Below are 27,326 nucleotides of genomic sequence, written 5' to 3'. Positions count from 1 at the left end.
TGTTTGCATGCTCCTCCTTATAATCTCCTCTGCTGGGCCACTGAAAACAATAATAACAGCAGCTGAAATGTATCAGCTACTTGCTCTACTGTAACTGTTAAATTCTTTTAATCCTCAAAATAATCCTAAATCCATTCTCCAACTACCAGCTAAAGTAATTTTTCTGCAAACCAAATCTGATCATGTCATTTCCTTGCTTAAAATCTAATGGCTTTCCCCAGCCCACAGCTTTTAAGGTCTTTCATGATCTGGCCCCTGCCTATCTCTCCAGCCCCACTTCTCACCATTGGCCTCTTCCATTGTGACCCTCTCCTGCTTTTAGCTTCTCCAGCAAAAACTCCATGTCTCTGTATGTGTTATTCACACTGCCTGAAACACTTTTCCTCCACCTCTTAGTCTAACACTGATGGCTCTTTCAGGATTCAGTGACCATCCCCTTTCCTGGGAGCCCTGGGAGGCTGTACAGCATGGTGCTTATGAGACTGACACTGAAGCCAGGTTCCACCCTCAGCTCTGCCACTTCCGATCCATGTAACTTTGGGCAAGTTATTCAACATTCTGGGACTTCATTTTCTTGTCTGTTGTGAGGGTTAAAGCAATCAGTACATGAAAGGTGCCTTGTAGGCTCAGGGTGACCCCAGACCATGTTAAGATACCTTGCCAACTGTATTCCAGAACTCCTTTATAATATCCTATAATGCCAACTTCACTCCTGAGAATGTCTGCTGGTTTGTCTACCTTGCTAGACTGTCAGTTCCATGAGGGGAGGGGCAGTTGGACCTGATGCTGCTCCTATTTCTAGTGGCTGGTACACAGTAGGTGCTCACATTTGCTAAATCAATGACTATAAATGTAATGCCCATGGATATCCTAGAGATACATACTCTCCAGAAAATGGCTACCCCGAACATGGAAGGAAAGAGAGGATGAAATTTTTCACAACAAATACACAGCAGCCTCGCATTAAGGCTGAAAAGCAGTCACAAAGGCAACTTGGAAATTAGGAAAATATCTTTATTATTTCTGAAATGTTCCAATATTCAATGTAGAAACCATGATAGTGGCTTTTTCACAACTTCACAAATTATAGAAAAATGACTTTCCATCTTAAATCTCCCCGCAAAATCAGGGCTCCGTGATGGCTGACACTGGGCAGGAAGGAGGGGCAGAGAATACAGCAGGTAGAACCAGTGCTCTCGGAGCAGCCTGAGGCTTTTCCTGCGCATTGAAAGCTCAGGCTGAGTCCCAGAGACCCGCAGGCCCTGGGAGGGAGGCGTGGCCCCCACACACCTGTGGCACACTGAGGCCAGCCTCTGCTTCAAAGGCCGGCCACCCCCAGAAGGCCTGCAGTGTGGCACCTGCGGCTGATGGGCCACGATCAAGGCAGCTTCGTGAGAACGAGAGCAGGAGGCAGGCCTGCAGCTCAAATCTTTTTTCTCTAAAGCATGGCCAGCAGAGGCTGTGGGCGCTGGCCAAATGGTGCTCTAGGTTTAGAAATTTCCCCCTTTAGCTCACAAAAACAAATTGTCAAATAGTTATTTTTTTTAAAAAATCAGAAAACAAATATTTGGTTCCATTTAGGCTGTAATCAGCAATTGGTAATTTTTAGAAAAAGACGACTTGAGTTGCTCATCGTTTTTATCAGGTCTCTGACTCCTTCCTTTCTCATCCGTGGTTGGGTGGAGGGGTTACAGCTGTAGCAGAGGACTGTTTGTTGATGTGAGAAAACTGTGAAAAGTGTTTTGCACTCGCATACAAAGGCTGATGGAATTCAAAATGATCCCACTGAGTTTTATGAGAAACAGGACTGTTCCTCTTGGGTGTCTCAAGTCAAAACAAGGCAACTGCCTAGTGATTTATAGTCCCCACTACACATTTTCTGCCTTCCAAGAAGGCATTAGAGAAGGGCCGATGTCCACCAGAAGCAATTGTAAACACCCCACAGACAGCCTGGACACTTTGTTTTCAAATGCAGCAGGACTTTCTCCTTTGGCCCTGGCAAAAAAGCCAACTCCCTAAGACTGTTTAGGAAGGAACAGACAGGAAATCTCCCCCCAAAGCTAAGAGGGGCAGTGCCCTCTGTTGACTAGAGTGGCGGAGAGCATCATCAAAGGCAATTGATACATTTATGGCATATGAAAATTGTCCTGTGGTCCCCAAGTGGCCCCCAGGCTTGACCTGGCTGGATGGGGGGCACAGGAGGTACAGAACGAGTTATCATAAGGCACGTGATCGAGGTGGCCCCCACACCAGGCCCAGAAAGATTATCTCTTCGCACGATTCCAGAAGTGTTGGAAAGCTGAGGAGTTGATGACACTCACTGTGAGCAGCAGCAGCAGATACAGGGTGATCATGACCGTAAACCAATGGCTGGAGACCCAGGAGAGCTGGCTGGAAGCCCTGCTTCAGCGGCGAGAGGGGGTGGGGGAATGTTGGAACAAAGAGAAAAATATTTTTTTAAAGGGTATGCAACAACTTCTGGCTCAGAGAAGACGAAATGATGAATTTCGTCCTCTGAGTGAGCCATGAAATGAAGCTTCATGCGTGCTCCTTTGCTCAAAAAATCTGGAGCTGTTTGCCCTGGCACTGACATGCCTTTCACCAGAACAATTTCTAAATGTACAAAGACAGCTATGCAATGAGCTCATCCTGATCTTTTCTTTTATAGCTCCTCTTGTACCTTTTATAACCAGTCTTTTCTGAAGCAAGACTATGGTATCTAAACAGATGACCTCGCTAGGGCAGATGACCAGATGGCGGCAGGTGGCAGGGTATTTAGCACAAAGCTTTTCACTTTCAGACATGCACAGATATCACTCTGAGCAGGGGAAATCCTCTCTGACCCACTGGGAGATGATCTAAGCCATCCAAATGTGCAGAACAGAGACACTGCAGGAAGGGGTGGGGAAGGAAGGGGATTTTCAAGTAGAAAAAGCCCGATGATTCTAAGCCACAGGATACTGTCCCCCAAACTCAGGAACCCTGTACATATTTCCCAGATTTCAGGGGAGATGATTTTACTAGTTTATTGAATCCTGAAGCATAGAAGCCACTGGTATAGATAAGCAGGAGTTGGGAGTATTAACAATAACCCTTTCCCTGTCTAACCTGCTTACCTGTTGCTCATCCCCATGAGAAACTCTACCAACAATGCAACAAAATCTCAAAGTGACCCTCAACCCCAGAGAGCCCTGCCAAACCCCCAAATACACACTGCTGGAACAGCGTGAGGAATCGCCACTCTCAGATTCGTGTGGGGTAGGATGGCCTCATCTGCTATTGGATTCAACACTCTAATTTTAGAGATAAAGATGAAGCATCTCAGGTCCAAAAAGGAGCAGGTGGTGGTTTCAGAGTCACTGTGGAAAGTGACTGAGCCGGACAGCACAGAATCAGAATTCCAGCTCAATCCTGGCCCCACTCTACCTCTCAGTTCAGCCCAGTCAGTAGATTTCAGCCTTGTGATCAGAGCCTAGGTGGCTAAGCGGCTTCACGGTTCGGCTTCTTTCAGTCCCTCAAGTCATTGTGTTAACAAAGCCATTCCTCACTATAATATCCAGTCCCCTGGGGCCAGGACCACATTTTATTCAACGTATTCCTCCCTCCTTACCCCTTACATGAAGCAAAGTGCTTTATGTATTTTATACATAGCTGCAGTTTAGGCTGAGGGAGAGGGGCTGATGACAACCAGGAACCCACTCCTATGAACACAGCCCTTGGCTGTCCTGGATTTCGTGCAGCAACTGTCCTTCTCACCTGTTGGGTTGCTTCTGCGAGTACACCAGCAGGTATTTCACGCGCAAGAGCTGGTTATTAGTGACCACAAAGTACTTTGGAGGGACGTCGCCCCCTTCACTGTGCTTGATTCTCGCTCTCCTGCGATCTATCTCCTTGGAATCTGAATAAGGAGAAAAAGCACAACTTTACAGGGGGAAATACAATAACAAAAGCAAACTACAAGTAGAAACGAGTCAAGCCTCCTGGTCCTGAGGGTGGAGAGGCCCCAGCAGGCAGAGGAATGGCCTGTGCATGTACGGGAAGCAGGAATAAAATACAGGAGAGTCCCACACACAGACCGCCAGGAAGAGGGAAAAGGGAATAGGAAAATAAAAAAAGATACAAGAGGGTAAAAAAGAAGAAGACTGAGTGGGGAAAGCAGAGGGAAGCAGCAGATTGATGGCCACAACAAAAAAATCACCTGGGGCTAGCAACAGGACTTGATCTAAAACAAGCCTTTTAACAGGCATTTTAAATTAACCATTCTGGATTCGAGCTTCCTAGAACACTCATCTTCCTCCCTTTGTACCATGACTTGTTTAAAAAAAACAAAAACCCTTTCCTTTTAGTAACATGAAAAAGCTGTATGAAAAAGAACCAAAAAAACAACCAAAAAAGCCCGCAACAGGCCGAAGCTTCGTGACAGCACACATTACCAGGTCTTGTCCTGATGTTTAATGTCATGGTGTGCAGACTTCCTAAGAATTATACAAGTGAATATTCATGCTGTCTGGTTTGGGAGAGTGGCGTCAGACCTGGGCCCGTTCCCCAGGATTCCAGTTGTTTTACATTAGGGGCCAGGAACAGTGTTCTCAATCCTCCTTCTCTCAGTGGAACCAACAGGCCAGCTCTGGAGTCTAGAATGACAGTTCTGTGACTTCTCTGCCTTTCAGGACGAAACAGCAGGGGGCAGAGCTTTAAGGGACAGATCAGGAGAGTGGACTGAGGGGCCCACTGGTCATCTGCTCACTGGGGAGCCCAGGATTTACCCCCATGGCCTCAGCTGCCCCTCACATCCTCCTGGGGCTCCAGCACACACCAGAGCGGCCTGGAGGAACAGGGCGAGACGCATCCTTAGCTTCAGTTTAGCAAATGTTTACTGAATGTCAAGTACGTACCAGGCTCCCTGCTGACATTAGGTGCCCAAGAGTGAATGAGACCCAGTTTCTGCCTTCAAGGAGCCTGTGCTCTGGCCTCGCAGGTTCATTTTCCTCTTCTCTACCCCAAAGCTTTCCCTGAGCACTTGGACCCACCGTAACTGCCCCCTCCTCTGAGCTATCCCATGGACCTTATCAGCACTCTCAGCTGGCACTACTGACCTACTGCCCTGTAGTAGATGATACCCTTTTCACCTTGTGTTCAGTCCTTAAGGAGACGGCTCACTCCCTGAAGGTAGGCTCTATCCTACACTGCTCTGCACCCAGCCCATCCCTTGCCATGCAATGGTGTTCCACCCAACAGCTGGGCCAAAGGCAAGAGCCTGACACCCAGAGGCCTGCAGCCCAGGGCAGGGCCAAGCGCTTACTCACCCTTCTTCTTCGTTTGGCACTTGACGTCTGGATGGTCAATGACCTCGCACACAGCCACGCAGCTAAGGATGGGGCCGAGGAGACTGTGCTGCCACCCGTGGCCATGGGGGCTATAAATGAGGGCCAGGCTCAGGTCACTGGTGAGGTAGGTCCCTTCCCCAAACAAGGATGTCTGGAACAGTGGAGATCAACAGAAAACAAACCGGGCTGGGGGAGTGCCGAGTCGGGGCAGCAAAACAACACAGGTCTTTCTTCAGTAGAGCTGTTAACACAAAGTCTCCCAGCCTCTCCTGACCCCAGGAAAAGACATAAGATCAAACAATCCCATGACATCATCACAGGGATATTACAAAACACATTCCTATCTGACCACAGTTTAACTGATTGTGGATGTGGCTGACTAACCTGGCAAACTAGTAGTTCTAGTGCTTAAGGCTGAGTAAGAAAAATGCAGGTGTTAAGAGCCCAAACGGACCCACGTCTGAACCCTGTCTACCCCTCTAACAAGATAGCAAGTAATATAAATTCTCCGGGCCTCAGTTTCTACACCTGCAAAGCGGTGGTGATGATCTCTTCTTCACAAGGTCATAGGCAAGGATTCAACGAGATGATGCACATAAAGCACCACACAGAATACCTGGCACGAGAGAGCGGTGGCTATTCCATCACAGGCTCGTGTCTTAGGGAGTCAGTAACTCCTGCCACATGACTGGATTAAGCATGGTGACACTGACAGGCTTGCAGAAGCAAAGTCGTGCCCCTGTGTACACGGAGAGGGCGGTCACACCTAAGTGACTAGGGGAAGTGATCTGAGTCATTACTTGGAAAAGAATCTCTCAGACCAGACACTGTAACCAAATAAGGCAGGGCTATATGAGAAGCAGGGTTAAGTTTTGTGTTGGTGCAGACCAAGAAAAGGTCCAAAATTCTAGGAGGCAGATCGCTGGTGGTAGGTGCTAAGTTGCTGTCCTCCACAAGGAAGCATGCCACGTAAAAGAGAAGGTTCTCAGGTGAAATACCTGCACGCTGAGGCCACAGCAGGTATAGCAAATACATCCTTTTGCCCATGTAGACATCAATAATCAATCACGATGCCAACTTAAAAATATCAATCATGGCACTCATTCATACTGATTCAGACTCCTCACATAATAGTCCAAGTAACTGCTACCAGTGGATGGAATTTGACATAAGTTGTAATTCAAATTCTATCTCTGGGCCTCAGTGTTAGTATCTTAAGATGACTGAATGGCCTTACACAGCTCAGTGAACATCCTCTACTTGAGAACTGAGAAACACCCTATTCAGTGGCACCAGGCTTCCACAATTCTCAACCAATTAAGTGAAGCTTAGGGGAAACGAAACAAGCCTCTGCTTGGCCATTTTACAATGTCCCCATTATCTCAAAAGCTAGCACAGACCTCCAAGGAGGCAATGTCTCTGATCTGACCCTACAGCCATTTTTGCTTTTGCCTCCCATGTATGCACAATTCCCTAGACTCAAGAACCATGCACAGGGGAGCACAAAGCAGGAAACTTGGAAGTATCTCTACGAAGGAAACACTCTTAGAGTTTCAGCTGGCAGGCAGGCTCCCTCAAGCAAGCCCCTCACTGAAAACCCAGACAGAGGCGGCCATAAGAACATCCACTTCACCAAAGGGCTCTGATGAGATGCTTCTAAGCAGCAAACCCCTCAACCAAGCAAAGGCTTGGTTACAAGACTGGAATCAGCAGGCAACTTCTTCAGACGTGCTCTAACGTGAAGTGTAGGGCCCCTGGATTCCAGTAGCCTGGCCATAATAACAAGCTGAGAGCCAGAGTAAACAAGCCCGTCCCCCTCAACACAACTCAACTGCGATAATCAGCTGCAGCAGTGTTGGAAAAGTCTCTCCTGCCTTGGAGCTGTGTCAGCTACAAATGAGCCCACAGCTCATGGAGCCAGCCCCCAGACAAGGCCGATGCTGGCACAACCGAGGGAGAAGCTGCAGCCCTCCAACCACCGCCCCAGTCCCTCTCCTTCAGCCTCTAAAAGAAGCCACTGCTTCCTTAGTGCTTAAGTACAGGAAGGGCCCTTTGCATATGTGAAGCATTTCAGTCCTGTCAGGACACCAGAAGGTGGGGAATGGCATCCTATTTTACAGATGGGGACCCCGAGGCTCTGAAAGATTAAGTAAATTTACCCATTTTAAAAAAGGGAGGAAAGGGACTTCCCTCATGGTACAGTGGTTAAGAGTCTGCCTGCCAGTGAAGGGGACACATTTGATTCCTGGGCTGGGAAGATTCCACATGGCGTGGGGCAATCAAGCCTGTACACCCCAGTGAAGAGTGGGCCCCGTCTGCCCCAACTAGAGAAAGCCCATGTGCAGCAATGATGACCCAGCACAGGGACCTTCCCTAAAAAAGAGGTGCGGGGGAGCTCAGGGAGGGAGCTCCTCTCAATTTCCTAATGACTGACTCTCTTGGAGGGTCCCCGAGGCAAGTACTCCTCAAACTTCACCACGCATATGAATCACTTAGGAGTCTACTAAATTGTGATTTCTCATTTGATGGGGTCTGGATGGGCCTGAGATTCCATGTGCTCAACAAGCTCCCAGGGATGTGGTCCAGGCATCATGCTGGGAAGACCAGGCTCGCCACACAGTAGCATCACCTGGGGAGCTCTGGAAGCATACTGGTGCCCAGGCCCCACTCCCAGAGATTCTGACTTAACAGGCTGGGGACGTAGCCAGGCATCCAGACTCTTAATAGCTCCCCCAAGCGATTCTAAATGTGCACCCAAGGCTGAGAACCATCTTTAAAGTGATGCTTCTCAAACTTTCATCAGTAGAGGAATCCCCTGGAGACCTTATTGAAATGCAGGTTCTGACTCAGGTCTGGTGGGCCAAGGATTCTGCATGTCACAGGCTCCTAGGTGATGCTGCTGGGCAACAGACCACACTTTGAGTGGCAAGACCTTGGTGAACCTACCTACCCCCACCCTCACCAGCTCTGGCCACCCCCTCACAGCCCCCTGATGTCAGCAGCCTTGGGGCCCACCTTGTTCAGGTGGCAGTGCAGGCCATTGTGGATGATGGAATGGAAGTTCTCTAGGCGGCTCCCGTGGAAGGCGTAGATGAGGTCGCGTTCTCCTTTGGTCTCATAGAATTTGGCATTGGCTGGGTCGGAGTACTCGATTTCAAACAGGAAGTCCGGCACGGGGACAGGCGTGTGAGGGGTACCAGTCAGCTTTTGGATCTTTTCAAACTTGAAAACATGCAGGAAGTCGCAGTTTTATTTGGGAAGCTGGTAAAGAGTGCTGCCAAAATGGCCTCCTAAAGCCTTGGGCTTAGCTCCTATGGGCTCTGCTCATGAGAACAACTGATTTCACAGGAATAAAAACATCAGTTTATAGACAAGTTCAGAGCCTACAGCTGAAGACTGCTTTCCTCTATCAGTGTTTTCCCCTACAGTCAGTTAACTAAGAAGTATGAATTGTATCTTCTAACTAAAGATCACATCTAATTTTCATTACACTTTCACATTTATTTCCTGCATTCCATCTTTACAATAATATCAGGAGCTAGAAAGGTGTGATAAATTACAAAACTGGCCACGAATTTTTCCTCCCATCCCCGTCCATTCACCTTTCTGCAATGTGACTTTGCAGGTGGAATTCCATCAAGATTTCATAGGAAGATGGAATCAACTTCTCCACCCCCTAAATCTTCACTTCTCTTGGCTAATGGGACCTTGGTAAGCATACGGCAAACAGAGACTTGAAAAGAGCTTCCCTTTCCCTTGTCTGCTGCTGGGAACCCTTCACAAGCCCTGCAAACCTTCTACAGGATGACAGCCTTGTAGAAGCAGGCACCAGCCACAGCAGCCTTCAGCTGGGATAGCTGAAGCCCCATACGCTTACGTGAGGTTACCCTAGGACAGCCCCGCGTGAGCCAGCCCTGCTCAGGAGAAACACCCAACCAACCCAGAGAATAGTGAGAAGCAGTCCATGTTGTTGCCAGCCAGTAGATTTTGGGGATGGTTTGTGATGCAGCAAAAGTCAACTGATATGCAAGGATGAACTCCTTCCTAAGGAGTAATAATAATGCTCTTCAGGGCAGAGACTGCATCATTTCTGTAACTTTCCAACAGTACATCCCAGACCCAAGTCAGTCTGTGGTCAAGCTTTCTTTGGGTTATGATTAAATGACAAAAATAAGGGCAATTTCACAGATATATTTACACTGATGTAAGGCTGCCATGAGGCCTTCTTTAAAAGAATTATCCTTTCAGCCTGAGGTCAGGGCCATCCTCCCTTTTTCATATTAAAATATCCTTTTGTAAAATCATATGCGGTAGACTAATGTCCTCACTTGGGCACGATAAATAAAAAGTTGATAAGCCTGGATCCCAACACTTCATATTTTAATGGAATTTAACTGCTCTATAATCAAACATCAAGAAGCAACTGCTTTATCTACTTTGCCTGTAACACCCAACAGCCAGTAAATGCCTGATGAGGAAGGAGTAAATCTAAATTTAACAGATGACAAAAGTGAAACCCAAAGAGCATAACCCAGGAATTAGCAGCCCAGCCTGGACCTGAACACAGGTATCCTGACTCCCACTCCAGGATGCTGATGTTTTCTTACCACCCAACATGGATGGGGGATGTCCCCAGACACCAGAAACCGAGATACCAAATTCTAGGCCACGTAAGGAGGATTTTTGTCTTTAGCAGGAACTTGTAAAATCAAATGCTCTTAAATTAAAAACGATTAAGTGAAGAATGGTATAGACAAACCCCTGTTACCACTTAGAGGTAAGAACACCAGATCAGCGATCTGTCAGTCTACACTTTGACCCCTGTCATCCCAGCCTGTCCCTGCAAGATCCCAGCCAGGCAAGGGAAGCCAATTTACACAGTGCCTGCCCTGTGCCAGAAACTACACTGGGGGTGACGCACATTCTGTCATAGCTCCCTTCTGAGCTGTTAATATTCTCAATTTACAAAGAGGGCACAGAAGACTAAATAACAGACAGGATCTGAACCCAGCCTGAGGATATCCACCACTTCAGTCTGCCTCGTTGCTTCCTGAGAGCGGGAATCTTTTAAGCTGTGGTCAAGGATCCCCTCCTTGTTAGAAATATCTGGGGTGCTTGTGATAGCCAACATTTACTGAGCCCTTAGCATGTGTCCTTAGGTATTATTCTAAGTGAGAAAATTCATTTAATTCTCAGAGCCAGTTCACTGATAGAAGTATACTATTATTATTCCCATTTTACAGAGTGAAAACCCAGGTACCAAAATGCACCCAGTAACCTGCTCAGTGTCACACAGCTAGTAAGGAGGGAGAACACGGCTTTGCCCTGCCAATATGCCAACTCCTGGGCCCCACTCTAGACAGAGAATCAGAATCTCTGGGGACGGGTCCAGGAATCTACATTTTCAACAAGCTGCCCAGGTCACACTGGTGCACAAAGAGGTCCCACAGCTCTCCAGGCCCAGGAATCTGTGATCCTATACACCAAAGTCTCACCTCTGACTTCCCTGCACTGTGGATTGTCAGGACCTTTGACGATAAAATCCAGCTCATCAGGTCCCAGGCCCATGGGTCTTTTTCTCCTGAGGACTGGAGAAGTTCTTTCAGGTTAGGTAACTTGCTGGCATCTGCAAGCTGAAGTGAGGAAAACTTCTGTTAGCAAGGATCCTGGGGAAAAATGATAGTAACCAGGGGCCCTCTAGTGGTAAGGCAGGCAACTTGCACTTCTTTCATGTTCCAAGGAATTTCTTAAGAGGGCAAAATGCGTAAGTCTGTGATCCCTTTCCAAATACTGCCCAACTCCTAACGCTCTGAACACTGGAAGGTTATATGTAACTCAACTGGTACAAAACCTAACCTGAGGGCTTCCCTAGTGGCTCAGTGGTAAAGAATTCACCTGCCAGTGCAGGAGGTTTGGGTTCGACCCTTGGTCCAGAAGATACCAATGCCACTGAGCAACTAAGCCACAACCACCAAGCCTGTGCTCTAGAGCGGGGACCTGCAACTACTGACTCACACAGCCTAGAGCCTGCACTCCACGACAAGAAAAGTCACAGCAACGAAGAGCTGGAGCGCTGCAACTAGAGAACGCCCATGCAGCACAGCCAAGCATGAAGACAGAGAAATAATTTAAAAAACTTAACCTGAGCAGACGTGAAGTTCATTTCATCGAATTATCTCACTTTGTGTTACTATTAACACAATGTCTTTTTCTCCAGGACTTTCAATACCTGATTATGGGATGCACCCTGCTGGAGATGTTACCAGAGAGTTGGACTGTGAAGAAAGCTGAGCGCCAAAGAATTGATGCTTTTGAACTGTGACGTTGGAAAAGACTCTTGAGAGTCCCTTGGACTGCAAGGAGATCCAACCAGTCCATTCTGAAGGAGATCAGCCCTAGGATTTCTTTGGAAGGAATGATGCTAAAGCTGAAACTCCAGTACTTTGGCCACCTCATGCGAAGAGTGGCCAGGAAAAGACTCTGATGCTGGCAGAGATTGCGGCCAGGAGAAGGAGACGACAGAGGATGAGATGGCTGGATGGCATCACTGACTCGATGGACATGAGTCTGAGTGAACTCCGGGAGTTGGTGACGGACAGGGAGGCCTGGCGTGCTGCGATTCATGGGGTCGCAAAGAGTCGGACACGACTGAGCGACTGAACTGAACACAGTATATACTGTGGGTAAAGGGTTAACACCACCTTTTCCCTTCAGCATGAGTTAATTTCCTATCCACCTGTTCCCCTGGAGACCAGATAAAAGAAATATAGCAATTACATACATAACTAAGCAACACTGCTTATGGTAACTACAACCCAAATGCTAACTGCAGCTGCACTGGAAGAAACTGTGTGGGGAATCCATGGTTGGGGTTTCCCTGAGTGTGGTAACTTTCTGTAAGGACCCTGGTATTTATGTTTATGATATTGTTACTAGAGGAGCCAGCCTCCGTGGAGCATGGGGCTTCATTAGACCAGAGCAGTTCCTGCAGTCACTTAATGTGAATCTCATCTCCTTAACACCTGAGTTGTCACACTTGAGGGCAAAGACGAGCTCCTGGACCTCTTTGTGGACCACAACAAGGACTTCGGCAGAAATGGAATGCCTGTTGTGAGTTGTGATCCATCCCAGAGCCTTCTGATATAGGCTAGTACCTGGTGTGCGAAGTGGACAATATTGCCTCTGTAAAATCAGGCAGAATCTGAATTCCACAACAGATTTGGTGCCAGGGTTTCTGATAAGCGATTGGGGAACCTAGGCTAGCAGAGAGCTACAAGCTATCTGTAGCTTTTTCTCAGAAATTAGAACTGACTAGAAGCCAAATCTCTCCAGAATGGGATTTAAAACACCACTGCAGACTGGTGCCACCTGTGAACATACTTCCTCCAAGCTTTGCTCACTCAGTCCCCTTTCCCCAGCTCTACCAACCCAGGCAATCCCTCTCCTCCAAACCCCTAAAGCACTCAGCCCCAGTACTGTCTCTCCAAATTAGCCAGGCTTCCCCAAGACCAAGGACTGTCTTGTATTTTCCAAGTTCTGTTTCCTTGGATGTAGAGGAAAGAAAAGATGGATCTCAGGTTGAATCCTTACTCCTTAGACCTGGCTCCGCCACTAGACCTGGCTGAGCCTCAATCTCCTCTCTAACATGAGAACCCCACTATCTCCATGTGGGTTGTCAGGAAGATCAAAGAAGGTAACAGAATCTCAGGGCCTGGTCTATACAGTGTATGTCCATTTCTTTTCTTCTAATTTGCATTTCTCCCTGGACAACACATACCTTTTCTAGGGATGTAGTTGGTACTTCATGAATACCAGCAGTTCTTTCCTCTGTTTTTAGCTAGTTCACAGTTGTAAACCTTGGGAGGTTTATTCCCTAACCCTGTAACATTTCAGAGTTGTATTCTTCCTGTCTCTGTTTCTAAAGATGCAATCAACAGACTCAGGTTTCTGATAAAACTAAATCTGCATGCTTTGTGGGCCATCAGTGGGGTTCCAATTTAAAAACAGGGATGTGTAGATGCTCCACAAGAATTGGTGCTACACAGTAGGGGAGCAGAAAGAAATAATTATGACTTATAACTACTCACTGTCATAACAAAGATGGGTACAAACTACAAAGGGGAACAAGACAGACTCCTGTTGGGTAGGTGCTGCGAGAAAAGGGAGCGGTCAGAAATGGCTTTGAAGGGGAGGTGCTGTGTGATGGAGTTTAACAGGCAAGGGCACAAGAAGCACAGAAGTGCAGCCTGTGGTCAGGGGCATTGATGGCAACAAAGGAAGTTAACTGCAAGCTCTTTTCCCAGGTGGCTCAGGTCCAAATCTGGGCTCACCCCTTACTAGTTGTATGACCTGGGTGAGTTAACTTCCTGTATTTCAGTTTCCTCAAACAAATAATTGGAATGAGATTAGCCACTTCTGAGGCTCCTGCTGAAGGTTAACCAAGTTAAACCAGTACTGTGTTTAGAGCAGTAAGAAGGCAGCAAGTTAGTGGGGCTGCCAAGAGTGCTGTCTTCATTAACTGCAACTGGTTCAGTGTGGCTACAGCTTAAGAGTGTGGCGGAAGTGTCACCAGGAGGAACAGGAGTGAGAAGACAACTTAAGATCAGCCTGTGAAGGATCCTGTACGCTCCTTGGGACTCTTGACTTTTGCTCTGTAGGCAACATGGAGCCACTGAGAGTACCTGAAGATGCATTCCAAATGATATATCCTCAGGTACACCGTGGTCTCCACTGGCGCTCTTTCCTACTCCTGGTCCACACCTGCTATGCCAGAGTCTTATCTCCCACTGGAATGACCATACCCATCGCTGCTCTCAGATCCCACCTGCGAGCCACAGCCTTTGCCAGCAGTCCAGATCGAGTGATGGAGGCCTCACAAGAGACTGTCAGTTACACAAGGCCCCTTTCAGGGGCTCAGTCTATGGACATGGGAGAGACCCCTCTCAACTCTGAGCTGGGCCCAGGCTCTTCCCACAGCTGCCTGCCCACACAGGGGGGGACTGCTGTTGCTTTATTCCCTCCCATTTGCAACAACACAGATGGACCCGGAGGGCATTGTGCAAGTGAAATAAGTCTGACAGAGAAAGATAAATGCTGTGTGATATCACCTATATGTGGAATCAAAAAATAAAACTAGTAAATAAAACAAACAAACAAACAGATATAGAGAACTAGTGGTTATCAGTGGGAGGAGGACAGGGAGGAGGGGTAGGAAAGGCGTAGGGGTTTACGAAGCACAAACTACTATGTGAAAATAGACAAGCTGCAAGGACACATTGCGCAGTGAAAGAAACAGTTAATATTTTACACTAACTATAAAGGGAGCGTAACCTTTAAAAATTATGAATCACTGTGTTATACACCTGAAACCTAACACTGTAAATCAAGAATACGTCAATAAAAGAAATTTTTTAATTTTAAAAGATATATATGTACATACATACAAACATACATAAAAATGAGGAAACTGAGGCTTGGAGAGTTCAAGTACCTTGCCTAGGGTCACACAGCTATTCAGTGGCAAGGCAGAGACGTGAAGCCAGGTAACGTGACACAAGTTCATTCTCCATGATGCTTTCCTACCAAATCAATGGAGAAATTTAGTAGTGGACTAACTGTTTTAGCCCAGAAGAGCAATTCTGCTGCTGCTGCTGCTGCTAAGTCACTTCAGTCGTGTCCAACTCTGTGCGACCCCATAGACGGCAGCCCACCAGGCTCCCCCATCCCTGGGATTCTCCAGGCAAGAACACGGGAGTGGGTTGCCATTTCCTTCTCCAATGCATGAAAGTGAAAAGTGAAAGTGAAGTCGCTAAGTTGTGTCCGACTCCTAGCAACCCCATGGACTGCAGCCTACCAGGCTCCTCCGTCCATGGGATTTTTCAGGCAAGAGTACTGGAGTGGGGTGCCACTGCCTTCTCCAAGAGCAATTCTAGGAGAAATTTAAGAGGCTGCTTGGGAAGCTCTAGGTGTGTTTCCTGAATAACACAGCCAAGACAGCTAGCTACTGTCTATGCCTAAGCCCTGTCAAAGGGCTTAAGAAGAAAGATGTATGTCATGTGTAGTATGGGGGATGGGGGGGTGGTCAAGAAGACAAACTCTCCATCTAGACAAGAGTAAGGAACCATAGTTGGTGACATTAGAAGGCATTTATCAACAACTGGATTGAGGGGAAAGTGTTCAGGAGGAGGGCAGGCATTTATGGGGGCTGAGGGGAAGGCAGACAGAAGAGTTTTCAAAGCAAGTAGGGTGGGAGTGGAACCTTGAGTGAGGGTGTAGAATTTTGAGAGGAAGAGAATTCCCAGTGGCAAAGAGCATGACAAAGAGGCAGAGAAGGGAACAGTGCCTCTCCCAAAAGATGGTCCAGGGCTCAAATGCCCCAAGGCCAGGCAAGTGATGAAGAAGAGAAAGAGGTTGTCTAGGAAACAGTAGTGAGGGCTGTGTTGCACTGGAGGCCTACCAAAGGGCCCAGCCACCAACCTCCAGCTGCTCTCTGCCTAAGGGCCACCTCTACCCAGGCTGTGGAGCCTCAGACTTTTTTCTTGCTTGTAAAAGACCAGATGAAAAACAAAACCTGTCATCCCACAGGCCACCTTTTTGCAGTCTCTGCTCTAAGGAATAAGGATGCATTCAGCTGGAGAAGTGGCTGAAGGAGCCTGGGCAAGTCCTAAACACTGGACACTGCTAAGTGGTCAAAGGGGTTTGAGAAAGGAAGAGGTGGTCTGGGTGACTGAGAAACCAAGAGCAGGGAACCAGCAGGGGACAAGCAGAAAAGAGAGGGGACCAATGTGGGGGGGGGGGAGGGAGGGAGGGAGTTGGGAGGGGCACAGGACAGCTTGGCGGACACCTGGCAACAACCCAGATCAAACTCTCCTGGGACGTGGCCCAAGACACTGTGTCTACAGAAGTTGTCACAGGTGATTCTTATCACCAGGAAAAGCGGGGATACTCAGGCTTAGATGTTAAGAAATATTATCCTAGAAGGGCTGGCAGCAGGAAAGAACATCTGAAAAAAAAAAAAAAAACCCTTGTCTAGGAAGATGCCTGAGGCCATAATTACTAGCTGTGGGTGGAGGTGCTGGAAGGAAATGAACCAAAGGTACAGCCAAGGTCACCAGCCTCAGGGACCTGACCACAGAATGACACCCAGAAAAGTGGGGTGGCCCACTGCGATGAAGGCAGGAAAGATAAGACAGAACAGCTGCGTACAGGTTCACCTCGCACAAACCTAAGGTATGAAAACCTCCAGATGTTCAAGCTGGATTTAGAAAAGGCAGAGGAACCAAGATCAAATTGCCAACATCCACTGGATCACAGAAAAAGAAAGACAGTTCCAGAAAAACATCTACTTATGCTTTATTGATCACACCAAAGCCTTTGCCTGTGTGGATCACAACAAACTCTGGAAAATTCTTAAAGACATGGGAATAACAGACAACCTTACCTGCCTCATGAGAAATCTGTATGCAGGTCAAGAAGCAACAGTTAGAACTGGACATGGAACAAGAGACTGTTTCCAAATTGGGAAAGTTCAGTTCAGTCACTCAGTCATCTCCGATTCTCTGTGACCCCAGGGACTGCAGCATGCCAGGCTTCCCTGTCCATCACCAACTCCCGGAGCTTGCTTCAACTCTGTCCACTGAGTCAGTGATGCCATCCAACCATCTCATCCTCTCTCATCCCCTTCTCCTCATGCCTTCAATCTTTCCTAGCATCAGGGTCTTTTCTGATGAGTCAGTTCTTTGCATCAGGTGGCCAAAGTATTGGAGTTTCAGCTTCAGCATCAGTCCTTCCAATGAATATTCACGACTGATTTCCTTTAGGATTGACTGGTTGGATCTCCTTGCAGTCCAAGAGACTCAAGAGTCTTCTCCAACATCACAGTTCGAAAGCATCAGTTCTTCAGGGCTCAGCTTTCTTTATAGTCTAACTCTCACATCCATACATGACTACTGGAAAAAACAGCTTTGACCAGATGGACCTTTGTTGGCAAAGTAATGTCTTTGCTTTTTAATATGCTGTCTAGGTTGGTCACAGCTCTTCTTCCAAGGAGCAAGCGTCTTTTAATTTCATGGCTGCAGTCACCATCTGCAGTGATTTTGGAGACCCCCAAAATAAAGTCTGTCACGGTTTCCATTGTTTCCCCATCTATTTGCCATGAAGTGATGGGACCGAATACCATGACCTTAATTTTCTGAACACTGAGTTTTAAGCCAACTTTTTCACTCTCCTCTTTCACTTTCATCAAGAGGCTTTTTAGTTCCTCTTCACTTTCTGCCATAAGGGTGGTGTCATCTATGTATCTGAGGTTACTGACATTTCTCCTGACAATCTTGACTCCAGCTTGTGCTTCATCCAGCCTGGCATTTCACATGATGTACTCTGCATGTAAGTTAAATAAGCAGGGTGACAACATACAGCCTTGATGTACTCCTTTTCTTATTTGGAACCAATCTGTTCTCCCAAGTCCAGTTCTAACTGCTGCTTCTTGGCCCACGTACAGATTTCTCAGCAGGCAGGTAAGGCGGTCTGGTATTCCCATCTCTTAAAGAAATTTCCACAGTTTGTTGTGATCCACACAGTCAAAGGCTTTGGCGTAGTTAATAAAGCAGAAGTTTTTCTGGAACTCTCTTGCTTTTCCAATGATCCAACAGATGTTGGCAACCTGATCTCTGGTTTCTCTGCTTTTTCTAAATGCAGCTTGAACCTGGACGTTCACAGTTCACGTACTGTTGAAGCCAGGCTTGAGAATTTTGAAAGTTACTTTGCTCGCGTGTGAGATGAGTGCAATTTTGCAGTAGTTTGAACATTCTTTGGCATTGCCTTTCTTTGGGAACAGAATGAAAACTGGCCTTTTCCAGTCCCGTGGCCACTGCTGAGTTTTCCAAACTGGCATATTGAGAGCAGCACTTTCACAGCATCATCTTTTAGGATTTGAAACAGCTCAACTGGAATTCCATCACCTCCATTAGTTTTGTTCATAGTGACGCTTCCTAGGGCCCACTTCTCATTCTAGGATGTCTGGCTCTAGGTGGGTGATCACACCATCATGAATATCTGGGTCATGAAAATCTTTTTTGTGTAGTTCTTCTGAGTATTCTCACCACCTCTTAATATCTTTTGCTTCTGTTAGGTTCATAACATTTCTGTCCTTTATTGTGTCCATCTTTGCATGAAATGGTCCCTTGGTATCTCTAATTTTCTTGAAGAGATCTCTAGTCTTTCCCATCCTATTGTCTTCCTCTATTTCTTTCATTGATCACTGAGGAAGGCTTTCTTATCTCTCCTTTCTATTCTTTGGGACTGTGCATTCAAATGGGTATATCTTTCCTTTTCTCCTTTGCCTTTACCTTCTCTTCTTTTCTCAGCTATCTGTAAGGTCTCCTCAGACAACCATTTTGCCTTTTTGCATTTCTTTTTCTTGGGGATGGTCTTGATCACTGCCTCCTATACAATGTCATGAACCTCCATCCATAGTTCTCCAGGCAGAGACTATCAGATCTAATCTCTGGAATCTACTTGTCACATCCACTGTATATTCGTAAGGGATTTGATTCAGGTCATGCCTAAATGGTCTAGTGGTTTTCCTTACTTTCTTCAATTTAAGTCTGAATTTTGCAATAAGCAGTTCATAATCTGAGCCACAGTCAGCTCCCAGTCTTGCTTCTGCTGACTGTATAGAGCTTCTCCACCTTTGACTGCAAAGAATATAATCAAACTGATTTTGGCATTGACCATCTGGTGATGTCCATGTGTAGAATCTTCTCTTGTGTTGTTGGAAAAGGATATTTGTTCTCTTGACAAAACTGTTAGCCTTTGCCCTGCTTCATTTTGTACTCCGAGGTCAAATTTGCCTGTTACTCCAGGTAGCTCTTGACTTCCTACTTTTGCATTCCAGTCTCCTATAATGTAAAGGACATCTTTTTGAGGGGGTGAGTTCTAGAAGGTCTTGTCAGTCTTCATCGAAACATTCAACTTCACCTTCTTCAGTATTACTGGTTTGGGTATAGACGTGGATTACTGTGATACTGAATGGTTTGCTTTGGAAACGAACACAGATCATTCTGTCATTTCTGAGATTGCACCCAAGTACTGCATTTCAGACTCTTTAGTTGACTACGAGGGCTACTCCATTTCTTCTAAGGGATTCTTGCCCACAGTAGTAGATATAATGGTCATCTGAGATAAATTTGCCCATTCCAGTTCATTCTAGTTCACTGATTCCTAAAATGTCGATACTCACTCTTGCCATCTATTGTTTGACCACTTCCAATCTACCTTGATTCATGGACCTAACATTCCAGGTTCCTATGCAGTATGGCTCTTTACAGCATTGGACTTTGTTTCCATCACCAGTCACATCCACAACTAGGCACTGTTTTTGCTTTGGCTCCGTCTCTTCATTCTTTCTGGAGTTATTTCTCCACTCTTCTCCAGTAGCATATTGGGCAGCTACTGACCTGGGGAGTTCATCTTTCAGTGTCCTATCTTTTTGCCTTTTCATACCATTCATGGGGTTCTCAAGGCAAGAATGCTGAAGTGGTTTGACATTCCCTTCTCCAGTTGGGAAAGGAGTACATCAAGGCTATATTGTTACCCTGCTTATTTAATTTATATGTAGAGTACATCATGCGAAACGCTAGGTTGGATGAAGCACAAGCTGGAATCAAGATTGTCAGGAGAAATGTCAATAACCTCAGATACACAGATGACATCACCCTTATGGCAGAAAGCGAAGAAGAACTAAAGAGTCTCTTGATAAAAGTGAAGGAGAAGAGTGAAGAAGTTGGCTTAAAATTCAACATTCAAAAAACAGAGATCATGGCATCCGGTCCCATCACTTCATGGCAAATAGTTGGGGAAACAATGGAAACAGTGACAGACTTTCTTTCCATGGGCTCCAAAATCACTGCAGATGGTGACTGCAGCCATGAAATTAAAAGACGCTTGCTCCCTGGAAGAAAAGCTATGACCAACATAGCATATTATAACGCAGAGAGATTACTTTGCCAACAAAGGTCCATCTAGTCAAAGCTATGTTTTTTCCAGTAATCATGTATGGATGTAAGAGTTAGACCATAAAGAAAGCTGAGCACCAAAGAATTGATGCTTTTGAACTGTGGCATTGGAGAACATTCTTGAGAGTCACTTGGACTGCAAGGAGATCAAACCAGTCCATCCTAAAGGAAATTAGTCTTGAATATTCACTGGAAGGACTGATGCTGAAAGCTGAAACTCCAATACTTTGGCCACCTGATGCAAAGAACTGACTCATCAGAAAAGACCCTGATGCTAGGAAAGATTGAAGGCAGGAGGAAAAGGGGAAAACAGAGGATGAGATGGCTGGATGACATCACTGACTGGATGGACAAGAGTTTTAGCAAGCTTCAGGAGTTGATAATGGATAGGGAACTCTGGCGTGCTGCAGTCCTGGCGTCACAAAGAGTCAGACACGACTGAGTGACTAAATGAACTGAGCTGAAGGTATGAAAATCCAGATTGACTAAAACAGATTAGGGTTGAGAGTCTACAAGAGTCCTCTTCATAAAAAGAGTCATCATAGGGACCCTTTAAAAGGGTGGTTTTCTACCCTAACCCCACACCAGCATCACCTGCAAGCTGGAGAGTTGTCTGCCACCATCTCATATACTGATGAGTGGATGGTGACAGAGATGGTAACAGAATCTACATCATGAGTTATTAGGAAGATTAAATGTGTTACACACAGTCCTCCTGAAAACAGAAATAAAAAAATAATCTGAGAGACTGAGAGGTTTACATTGATATACCAAGTATGTACCTAAAGGACACTTATTGACCATACTGAATCTGTTTGCTACCATTTCCTCCACTACTCAGCACATGAGTGCCCATGAAATGATCAAATCAATTACTAGAAAAAAAATTTAAACTACATATTCTCTACAAATAAACAAAAAACATAATTCCTAGGTTCCACCTCAAACCAATTAAATCAGAATATGTACATGGTGAGACCCAGATGTCAGTATGAAGCTTCTCCGGTAATTCCAATTCAAGCCAAGGTTGAGGCCCTTATAAAGAATGATTTTCCCAGTAAATGTTAATATTCAATTTCCAATCAGGAAATAAGCAACAAAAGCTTTCCTTAGAAAGGTCTGTTAGCTGATGAGCCAACAATTTCACCTTTTGGAATTTACTTCAAGAAAATAACTAGACATATAAGCAATGATTAATGTAATAGCAGGACCTTAGTTTGCTAACCAGGGATCAAACCCATGCCCTTGGCAACAAAAGCATGGAGTCCTAACCACTGGACCTCAGGGGAATTCCCACCACAGCATTATTTATAAGAGCAAATTTGTTAAAATTGTGTAGGAACCCAGACGAAGGACTCCTAACTGCTAGGAAGTGGAGGCACAGAATAAGACGAGGTTCCAGCTGTATCTGAAAGGATGAAGCAGAGTTTGCATGGACAGAGAGGGAGTGGCCTGGAGAGGGCAGGCATGCCCTGGGGTCAGGGAAGAAGCTTATTCACATTTTAATCCAGATATTGAGGAGTCAGTTTGTCTAGACATTATAAACCAGACCTGAACCAACAGTCATTGGAGAAGTTTGGGCCCCCGAATAGGAGATGGGAATAGTGTAGCTAGCTGCAATGCTTCTCAGGCTTTACTAGGCACACAAACACCCAGTTAAAGTCGCTCAGTCGTGTCTGACTGTTTGTGACCCCATGGACTATACAGTCCATGGAATTCTCCAGGCCAGAATACTGGAGTGGGTAGCCTTTCCCTTCTCCAAGGAATCTTCCCAACCTAGGGATCGAACCCAGGTCTCCCACATTGCAGGCGGATTCCTTACCAGCTGAGCCACAAGGGAAGCCCACAAACACCCAGAAACACCCATGGATCTCCTTAAAATGCAGATTTTGATTGGGTAGGTCTGGGGTGCGGCCCAACAAGCTGCATTTCTAACAAGCTCCAAGGTGATGCTGATTCTGCAGGCCCTCAGTCACACTTTGGGTGGTAAGGGGCTGAAATTAATACAAAAGAGCCATCCCCGCCCACCTCCCACTCCCAGCAAGGGTCTGCAGGCTAATGGAGAACCAGGGCATGGTGTTTCCTAGGGGGAAAAACAAAACAAAAACCTTACGGCTGTGACGCCAGTGACAAGATTCTGTGTCAGTGATTCAGGAATGTAAATTGCACAACCTGAAGTTTGAGGGGGCTGACGGTCAAGGCTATTGGACATTCCAAGAACACTACAGATTCTCTGACCTGAAAAGAGCTTAGTCAACGTTTTTCCCAAGAAACAGAATCAAAAACCCTCAGCCTGGGCAATCAGCACATACCAGTGTGATTCCTCAAACATCTGATAAGCACCTCCCAGGCCAGGCACTGGGAATACAAAGAACTAGTACAAAATTGAAAAGCTGAACACTGACAGAAATGTTCTCAAAACAAGGCACTTGAGAGATGATTTGGAATTTGGGGGGCTATGAAATAATCAAACCCTATACTGCAGGTAGATTCCTACACTGGAGGTAGATTCTTTACCATCTGAGCCATCCAGGAAGCCCATCAAAGAACAGGCCAGAGCCATGCTAAGCCTCAGAGTGTGGCTCAGCAGGGGGCAGTCTCAGGAAAACAACTGTCAAGAAGTAATTTAAGCCAGAGCTCTAATTTTTGGAAACTGCAACAAGTGTGTTACAGGTGTTAGGATATCTCATAGTGTAGAGAAAATTAATTTTAAATGGCTGAAAATGATACACTGTTTCACATTACTTCCAAGTGCTTTTAGCCAAACAAATTAAAATGGGAGATGTTTTTCCAGTAGTTGTGACACAGGAGCTCAGTTGCTCTGAGGCACATAGGATCTTCCCTGATCAGGGATGGAAAATGGGAGACTTAAAAGCTACAAACCTTCCTTCTCCAAGTAACCACAAAATGATCCAGAAGGCCGAGTCCAGATCTGACTCTCTTTTAAAGGTTAACCTTTAAGTCAGAAAGACATAAGTCCAGATGCCAAGTTCTCTGCACCTCTTCTTTAACTCAAGTAACATGTGGCAAAACGAAACCTAAAGTGTGTTTATCTAAGAACATGCGCATGCCCCCAGAGGTCATGCCAGGCCCTGCCTGGTGAGAGGTTTCTCCTCAGAAGGAGCTTCTGAAAGCTCTTTCCGCCTCAAAGAAAACCAAGAATCTGCATGGCCTGGGCTAACTTCCCTCACTCTGGGGCCCCATAAGGAATGGTAACAGGTTGGGATGGTAAGAATCTGCTTTTTTTCAGTGGCCCCTGAGAGAAAGAGTGCACTGTCTAAAAATGGCCCCCAAATGAGCCCCATGCTCACGACAGTCTGTCCCTACAGAGGAGGCAGCTATTTGGGGCTACCCAAATTGTCAATGCTCTTCTAAAGGATTACCAGTATGGGAGGAAGCGTATGCCTCAAACTGAGTGCACTAGTAGCTATGGAGAGGGATGTGGGACAGGGTGAGCTCCATCAGGGGCGCTTATACTTTTATCACTTGGATTTTTTATAACAAGCATATAATCAAACATTACTTGTATAATTAAAATGAATTTTTTAAAAAGCATGAACAAATCAATGCGTGAACAACTCCAAAGATCCCTCTGTGTTTATCCCATATCCATCAAAGTAACCTGATTCTGTTCTTGCAGAAAGAGAACATGCTGAGCATTCTAGTCCATTTGGATGTTTCTTGGAAAAAAAATAATAAAGCGTATTGTGGGGCATCACCTCTGGTGAGTTTGGGCCCTCTGACCCCCAGTTTTTTCTCTCTCTACTCTTGAACAGATCCCTCTGTCACCCTGCCACCACAAGGGTCTTATACATCCTGGATTTCACTACTGCCCTCCCAGACCAAGGATAAAATCTACACATCTGGGCAGATCATGCACAGCCCTGATTGCCCTGGTTGGCCTCATCTTTTCCTATTCCCCACAGAAGTCACACGGAAGCACAGACTTGTCCTTCTTGATGAGATCCTGGTATTCTGCCCATCCTGCTGCTAGTCCTGGAATACCCCTTTCCTCCTCTAAGCAACTCCAAATCCTCCATGTCCCTGGGGACTCAGCATGGCGTTGTAACTGCCCCTGGTTAGTACTCTCTGATTCCAGCCTACTGCCAAGATGTAGAGTCCTGCTCTGGGCTTCTGTGTTGTATATAGGGCTTACCCCATAGGGTAACTGATCAGACTGTTAACCTCACCTTGATTCTTTTAATTTTGTATCCTTAGCCCCTGGCCCACAGCAGGTACTCAGTATATAGCCACTGACAAAACTGAAGAAAGGTTCATTCCCCAACACTTTGATAGCACAAATGCACAGAATTAAATATTTGAATTTGCAGAACAAACCGTGGGTGAAGTCAGTCTGCTTGCCTCTTTCTCCAACCTCCCATTCCCTGTACCCTGAAACCCCTATGCACTGTGGTCAAGATCTGAAGCCCCCTCAACACATCCCTAGCCTAAGCTGCAACGGACCAGGCAGGGGCGAGGAAGCTGGGCCATTGCCCCTTGACCATCTGGTCACCCAAACTGACCATCTCATCAGAGATAATTTTAAACATCTGTTAATTCTAATCATGATCAACATTCTGTAAAAATGGCTTGTAATATTAAGAGATTTTCTAATGTTGAACTAATTTCACATTTCTGGTAAAAACCCAACCTATTAATAAGTAATTATTCTTTTTATATATTGTTAATTTTAGGATCCTAATAGATGATCTCTATATTTATACTCTTCAGTGACACTGGCCTATAATTTTCTTGTATCATTCTTACTAGATTTAGTATCAAGATTACACTACCCTATTTTTCTACTCTGGAAGAATTTTTGCAAGACTGCAATTACTTAGTTCCTCAGTGATTGGCAGAACTCACCAATGAAACCAGGGTAGGCCTGGAGTTTTTTCTGAGAGAAAACCTCTGAGTACAAACTCAATGTCGTTAAAGCCTATAGGCTTTTGATTTTGTTATTTCTCAAGAGAAGACAAGTTTGGCAAGTTCGATTTTTCTAGCTAATTCCAAACATTTGGATTACAAAGATAACTAATATCTGGAAGGCTGACCCTGAGGTGAACTCTGCAAGAAATTAAGTGCCTCCTGAATCATCAGAGAAATAACAGCTTACATGTGTACTGGACATATGTTACAATTTATAAAAGTACTGGCCACATATTACGTCATCTGAAGATGAGGTCCCAGTGGCTTTGATGACTTATGTCTCATTTGCAAAGGGATAGATAACTTCCTATTTAGCAGAATCAGCTGATTCGCTAGGAAATGCTGTGGAGGCCTCTGCAATTGTTGAATTTCTCACTTCATCTCGGGGAGTCACTTGGGAGTGTCAATATCTAGGGTGTTGGGAGTGTTCTGAGCTCCTGGAAACAAACCTTCCCCAAGACCAGGCTGGGGGTGTTAAGTGTGGGGCTGGCACCTTCACGAAGCACGGGTTCCACACACAACGCGGCCCGGACGCAGTGCCGGGGGCGACGGGGCACACTCACCAGAGCCTCGAAGTCCTTGCAGTCGTGGCGGGCATAGGACGCGGGGAAGGGCCGCAGCACTGAGTCGCGCTTGTAGCTCCGCAGGGCCGAGGCGAAGAAGCTGCAGCGCAGGTCGGCGGCCAGCACGTCACGGCCTGCCGCCTCCCTGACGGCCGCCCACCCCGCGGGCTGCATCCCGGGGCGCCGCGCGTTGTCTGGGGAGACGCGCCGAGGTGCGGGGCGGCGGGTGGGGGTCGGTAGGGTCAAGCCTGCGGTCAGCGCGGGGCTGGGCCCGCGGACAATGGGCTGGAGGGGGCCGGGGTCCTTCGGCCGGGGGCGAGCTAGGCGGAGAGAGATGACAGGGTGAGAACGTGCTGACGAGTGTCTTCTGCGGGGGAGTGGGGGGGGGGGCGAGCCACTCGCCGCCCAGGGAGACGGACGGGTGAGGAGAGGGACCCGGCCGGGACCGGGGCCAGCGCGAGGGGTGGGCCGGGGGATAATGGGGCCGGCCGGCCGGGGATCCCGGACCTGGGGGAGGGGCTATGACATGGGTGAGACGACAGCGTCCCGACACGTGTCCTCTGAGGCGGCCTGGGGCGGGGGCACCCCCAGAGGGGACCGCGGCCCGAGCCCGCTCCCTACGCCGGGAGACGCTGCGGCGCGGGGCCTTCCTGTCTCGCCTTCGACCGGCGCCGTCGCAAGCCCCGGCGCTCGCCCGGCTGCCCTCGGCGTTGCCTGCGTTCCGCCAGCTGTAGGTGTCCGCTTGCCGCCCGGCGTCCGCCGGAAGGACTCCAGCGCCCCGCCGAACGCAGGGCCCTACCTGCCCTCCCCGCCGCAGCCGCCGGCGTCCCTGCCGAGCCTCGGGCGCGGCCTGGCGCTCCGCCCCGCCCAGCGAGGGCCCGCCCCTTCCCGCGTCCGCCTCCGCCCACTCCCCAGTGCTGGGAGCGTCCGCGCGCCTCTCCTTGCGTGGTCCCAGGCTAACCTGTGTGCGGCTCGGGCGGGGTCGCCCACGCTGCTGCGGGCCATCCTTGCTGAAGCCCCGAGTAGAAACAGACCCAGGCGCACTTTTGACCCACTGCGGGCTCAGCCTGCTGGTCTCGCCTGGAGAATTGCTACTACCTCCTGCCTCCCTCTGGAATCATATCCCTCCAAAATGGGCTGATGCAGAAAGAGTCGTTTAACACCCAGGGCAACTGGGTCTCAGAGGGCTGCCATGATTGCCCAAGGTTCCACAGCTAGATGCGTGAATCCGAGAGTCTAAAAACCCAAAGACCTTTCCTCTGCTTTTCAGAATTCGCTGCACTGCAAAAGTCTCTCAGTTCTCAGACAAGACCTTTGAGAGCCTCCAAGAAAGGGAGCCCCTGGAGACAAGTAATAGGGGCGGGCAGAGGGCAGATTGACCCAGTTCTGCAGGAGGGAAGGGACAGACACCCATCCCCTCTGCCAACTCACATCCCCATTAAGATAACCCCCACATTTTGGCCTCATGGTCACAGAGAAATCTAAGCACACGT

General features: G+C 47.2%; 1 protein-coding gene across 2 annotated transcripts; it reads right to left on the bottom strand.

Annotated features, from left to right (window-relative positions):
- Positions 1 to 993: 993 nt before the first annotated feature.
- PARP16 (poly(ADP-ribose) polymerase family member 16) lies at positions 994 to 26,625 on the bottom strand. Of its 2 annotated transcripts, none has more exons than XM_040225848.1 (6): positions 25,834 to 26,625; positions 10,823 to 10,960; positions 8,343 to 8,549; positions 5,307 to 5,478; positions 3,757 to 3,898; positions 994 to 2,403 (listed from the first exon to the last, which is right to left on the bottom strand). In XM_040225848.1, exons 1-6 carry the CDS (start codon positions 26,005 to 26,007, stop codon positions 2,265 to 2,267), a joined length of 972 nt encoding a protein of 323 aa, XP_040081782.1. In that variant the 5' UTR covers positions 26,008 to 26,625; the 3' UTR covers positions 994 to 2,264. The 2 variants fall into 2 exon arrangements, with proteins under 2 accessions (XP_040081782.1, XP_040081783.1); XM_040225849.1 differs by having other exon boundaries at positions 994 to 2,400; positions 25,834 to 26,623.
- Positions 26,626 to 27,326: the final 701 nt, after the last annotated feature.

The sequence above is a fragment of the Oryx dammah genome, unplaced genomic scaffold (genome assembly GCF_014754425.2).
Source record: "Oryx dammah isolate SB20612 unplaced genomic scaffold, SCBI_Odam_1.1 HiC_scaffold_26, whole genome shotgun sequence".
NCBI lineage: Eukaryota > Metazoa > Chordata > Mammalia > Artiodactyla > Bovidae > Oryx > Oryx dammah.
This window is presented reverse-complemented; position numbering and strand designations above follow the sequence as displayed.

What these genes read in the sequence shown, in the direction of transcription:
- PARP16 (XM_040225848.1), bottom strand. Translation starts at nt 26,007, where the DNA reads ATGCAGCCCGCGGGGTGGGCGGCCGTCAGGGAGGCGGCAGGCCGTGAC. An exon ending in ACAGTGCAGGGAAGTCAGAG is followed by an intron (nt 8,550 to 10,822) that starts GTGAGACTTTGG and finishes CATGTTTTCAAG; the next exon opens with TTTGAAAAGATCCAAAAGCT. An exon ending in GTGCCAAACGAAGAAGAAGG is followed by an intron (nt 3,899 to 5,306) that starts GTGAGTAAGCGC and finishes CTCCTTATTCAG; the next exon opens with ATTCCAAGGAGATAGATCGC.